Source organism: Myotis davidii, unplaced genomic scaffold (assembly GCF_000327345.1).
Source record: "Myotis davidii unplaced genomic scaffold, ASM32734v1 scaffold663, whole genome shotgun sequence".
Classification (NCBI taxonomy): Eukaryota; Metazoa; Chordata; class Mammalia; order Chiroptera; family Vespertilionidae; genus Myotis; species Myotis davidii.
In genome coordinates this window covers 2,431,128-2,434,838 of record NW_006295816.1, presented here as the reverse complement: position 1 = coordinate 2,434,838, position 3,711 = coordinate 2,431,128, and the positions used below count along the sequence as shown (strand labels likewise).

The 3,711-nt window shown below is 63.0% G+C and overlaps 1 protein-coding gene across 1 annotated transcript in view; it reads left to right on the top strand.

Annotated features, from left to right (window-relative positions):
- Positions 1-1,479: 1,479 nt before the first annotated feature.
- Positions 1,480-3,711, top strand: part of LOC102756501 (chromosome unknown open reading frame, human C3orf18) — a 6,113-nt gene continuing 3,881 nt past the window's right edge. Inside the window, exon 1 of the mRNA XM_006770465.2 lies at positions 1,480-1,790. Coding sequence (XP_006770528.2) covers positions 1,557-1,790 — 234 coding nt within the window. The 5' untranslated portion in view covers positions 1,480-1,556. The remainder of the gene's footprint in view (positions 1,791-3,711) is intronic.

Here is a 3,711-nt window from a genome sequence, read left to right as displayed (position 1 = left end):
CGGAGGCGGGATGGGCACTGGGTCAGGGAAGACTGAGGACCGTGGTGGAGAGCGGAATGCGGTTCTCGGAGGTCGCGACCCCTTTCATCCCGGCTTCTCGTGCCCTTTAGTCCCCAACAGTGGTGAGCAAGGCCTTTTCTCTCCTTTGGACACAGGAGTAAATGAGCCCCAGAGTCAGGGTTAAGGGTCTGGCCCAAGGTCACTCCTGGGGTCAGTGGCAGAGCCAGGAAAGGACCTGGGGCTCCTGACCTGCCCAGCCTCGATGGAGGGAGAGGGCAGGGCGTGAGAGGAGCGAGCCTCTCTCATTCCACGTCCGTCTGCCAGCCGTGCCCCTTCCTAAGGGACCAGCACGGGTGTGTGCAAACCTCACACACATTCATCGCCTGCCCGGGGGAGGCACCCAGTAGAGCCAGGAGCAAGCACGGGGGTCTGTGTGCAGCTGTGTGCTGTGCACCCCTCTTCTCCCCAGCCTGGCTGGGACCCCTTCCCACCCTGCCTTACCCAGGGCCCCCTGGCCAGGGGAGGCCTCAGCCCCACCCTGGGCTGGCACCTTGCCCACCCTCTGGTCCCAAGGGAGGAGGGAAGGGGAGGAGAAGGCACCTCGGAGCGAAAGCTCCATCCGTGCTCGGAGGGCGTGCTCCCTTGCCTTTCTCCTTGTCCCTGGCAGCCACCAGCTCCCCTACAGGGGGTCAGTGACCCCAGGAGCCTGCCAGAGGGCGTGACTGCAGCTTCTTTCCCTCCTGCCTCCTGGTCTCCCTGTACCTGTCCCCACCCTCACTCCACACACAGCCTGGGCCACACCGTGAGCAGGGTCCGGGGCCTTCTGTGACTTCCCTGTTGGCCTGAGGGCGAAGGTCTGACATTGACTGAGTGCTTACCATGGGGCGGGGGCGGGGGGGCGGGGGGGGGAGTGCTGAGCTCCGTCCTCTCCAGGGACTGGTTCATTCTGGCATTTCCATGACCCTCTGACCCTGGGAGGGACGGGGAAGGGAAGGAGAAGGCACATCATAGGTTCAGAAACAGACACAGGTGGTGACTTGCCTGGGATGTTCCGGTCAAGTGGCTGAGCTGGAGTTCAAAGCCAGGCCTGTCTGGCCCTTGGGCAAGTGTTTCCTCCAGAAAAGGAAAAAAACTGCAGTGTTTCTTTCTAAAGCAGGGGATGAGGGAGGGAGGGGGCGGGAGAGAGAAGGGAGTGGGAGAGGGGGTGTTATGCAGGGGAGACACTTTCTCTTCAAACCTCCCGCTACCTTCCCCCGTGGCCATCTCCCCCACAAAGAGGGGCAAGGCTTTGTCGCCAGGTCCTCAAGCCCCGTGGGAGCTGCAGCTATGTGAAGCACGTGTCCCGATGTCCCCTGAACATGGCCTCGTCCTCCAACCTGCATTTCCCCGGTGCCTTCAGAACCTAGGGGGCTTCCTCTCACCACCGAGTCCCACCCTCAGCCTCATGTTTTTTCCTCTTTCCTTTCCAGCATCCAGGGAGGCACGCGTAGCCGGGCCACAGGCTGGGACACTCCTCATGTCAGAAGGGAGCAGCCACAGGCAGTCTCGGCGTCAGCATGAATTCCAGGCTCCTGTCGGCCAGAGACTGGCTCAGCACCCGCCCGCCCACCTCTGAGCCTAACCTGGAGCCCGCCACGGACGGGCCCGCCTCCGAGCCCACCACCCTCGGCCCAGAAGCCACCAGCTTTAATGACACCAGGGTGCCTGGCGTGGGCAGTGGCGCAGCCGGCGTGGGCACGATGCTCCTGTCCTTTGGGATCATCACGGTGATCGGCCTGGCCGTGGCCATGGTGAGAGCCGGGTGGCTGGGCTGTCTCGTGACCTTCCGTTAGAGGAGGGGCCAGGTTCGGATCGTAGAGAATCCGATCGAAGACAGTTGTCTGTTCACGATCATGCAGTCCTCCCCTTCCCCGGGCACCTGTCCACTGGGGCCCAGGGACCAGAGAGGCCGTCTCCAAGCGGAAGACCGGAGAAGGTCTGAGAAACGCATGGTGCTTTGAGCTGGGCCACGAAGGCCACACAGGAGGGGGGAGGCTGTTTTCCGGGTGGAGGTTCCTGGTGGGCAGAGTTGGGAGGCGGAAGGTTCTGTGAGCAGCGAGCAGCCCAGGCGGCCGATGAGGGTGGGGGCCACAGGAGTCTGGGCGGAGGCTCTGTGAACGCAGGCCCCGGGCGTGTTCATTCATTCATCCACTGGCACCTGCCCCAGGTGAGCCGTCAGCACCCCACGGAGCAGGGAGACAGGGTCCTGCCCTGGTTCTTACAGGGAGTGGAAGACATAAAACGGAGGCACCAGGGAAGCGCACAGGGACTGGGCTCGGGGTGGGGGGCGCCTTTCCAGGCTGGGTGGTCAGGACAACCAGGGAGGCCACCTCAGAGCTGCGGCCTCGGGGCGGAGCCTGGCCCGCGGCCCGGGAAAGGCAGAGGGTGAGACATGAGGATGGAGGCTGCTGGGCGGGGGGGGGAGCTGCAGGGTCCCCGCTGGTGCACAGGGTGCTGCCAGCGCTGGCGTCTGCACCTGGAGGTCTGAGCTTTTCTTTTCTTTTTTTCTTTAACCCTCACCCGAGGACATTTTTCCACTGATTTTTAGAGAGAGTGGAAGAGAGAGGGAGAGACAGAGAGCAACATCGACGTGAGAGAAACACATCGATTGGTTGCCTCCTACACGCACCCCGACCAGGGCCCAGAGCCGGGGAGGAGCCTGCAACGAGGTACCTGCCCTTGACCGGAATCGAACCCAGGACCCTTCGGTCTGCAGGCCGACGCTCTATCCCCTGAGCCACACCAGCCAGGGCGAAGGTCTGAGCTTTTCCTCTGGGACGATACAGGGACACTCAGAGCGTCCTGAGGATCACTGGAGATTGTGCAGGCTGAGGCCAGGCAGGGCGGGTCCCCTGAGGTCCCCCAGCGGCCTGGCAGCGGTGGCTCCTGCCCGCACCCCTCACAGGCTCCGGTGGCCTCAGCTCAGGATGTTGCTCTGACACACAGGCTGCGATGGTCCATCCATGGCCAAGTTGCCATATGGCCCCACGGGCCCTGGATCACAGCCAGGGAGTGAGTGCTGGCCAGCAAGAGGGCCGGACGCGACACCCAGAGCGAGGCGGGCTGAGCAGTGTCTCAGGGCGGGCGGGGCAGAGCGCCAGCGCTTCCCCTTGGCACCTACATGCGGTTAAACAGCCGGAGACACCCCAGCTTCAGGGGCCAAGCAGGACCTAGAACCTGCCCTTGTAATTTTCCACGGAAGATTGTTATCCCAGGACCTTGGGAGAAGTCCCTCGCCCTGGGTCCTGGAGGAACATCGCGGGGCCAGGGGGGCAGCCTTCTTGCCAAAGCCGAGAGGTAGGGGGGTTACGGGCAGAGGCATGGAGGGCAGGACACAGCTCCTGGGCACCAGGGGACAGGCCCATAGATGTTCCCAGAGCACTGCTTCCTCTCCCTCATGCCATGCTGGGTGCCAGGAGGAACGGGTCAGTGCCAGGCTGTGTCCCACCAGAGGGCTTCCTGGAGGAGGGGGGCTGCTGCTGGGCAGTGAGGTTTGTTTTTTTAACATGTTTTTATTGAATTCAGAGAGGAAGGAAGAGAGAGAGATAGAAACATCAGTGATGAGAGAGAGTCATTGGTCGGCTGCCTCCTGCACGCTCCGCACTGGGGACTGAGCCGGCAACCTGGGCCTGTGCCCTGACCAGGAATCGAACCGTGACCTCCTCCTGGTCC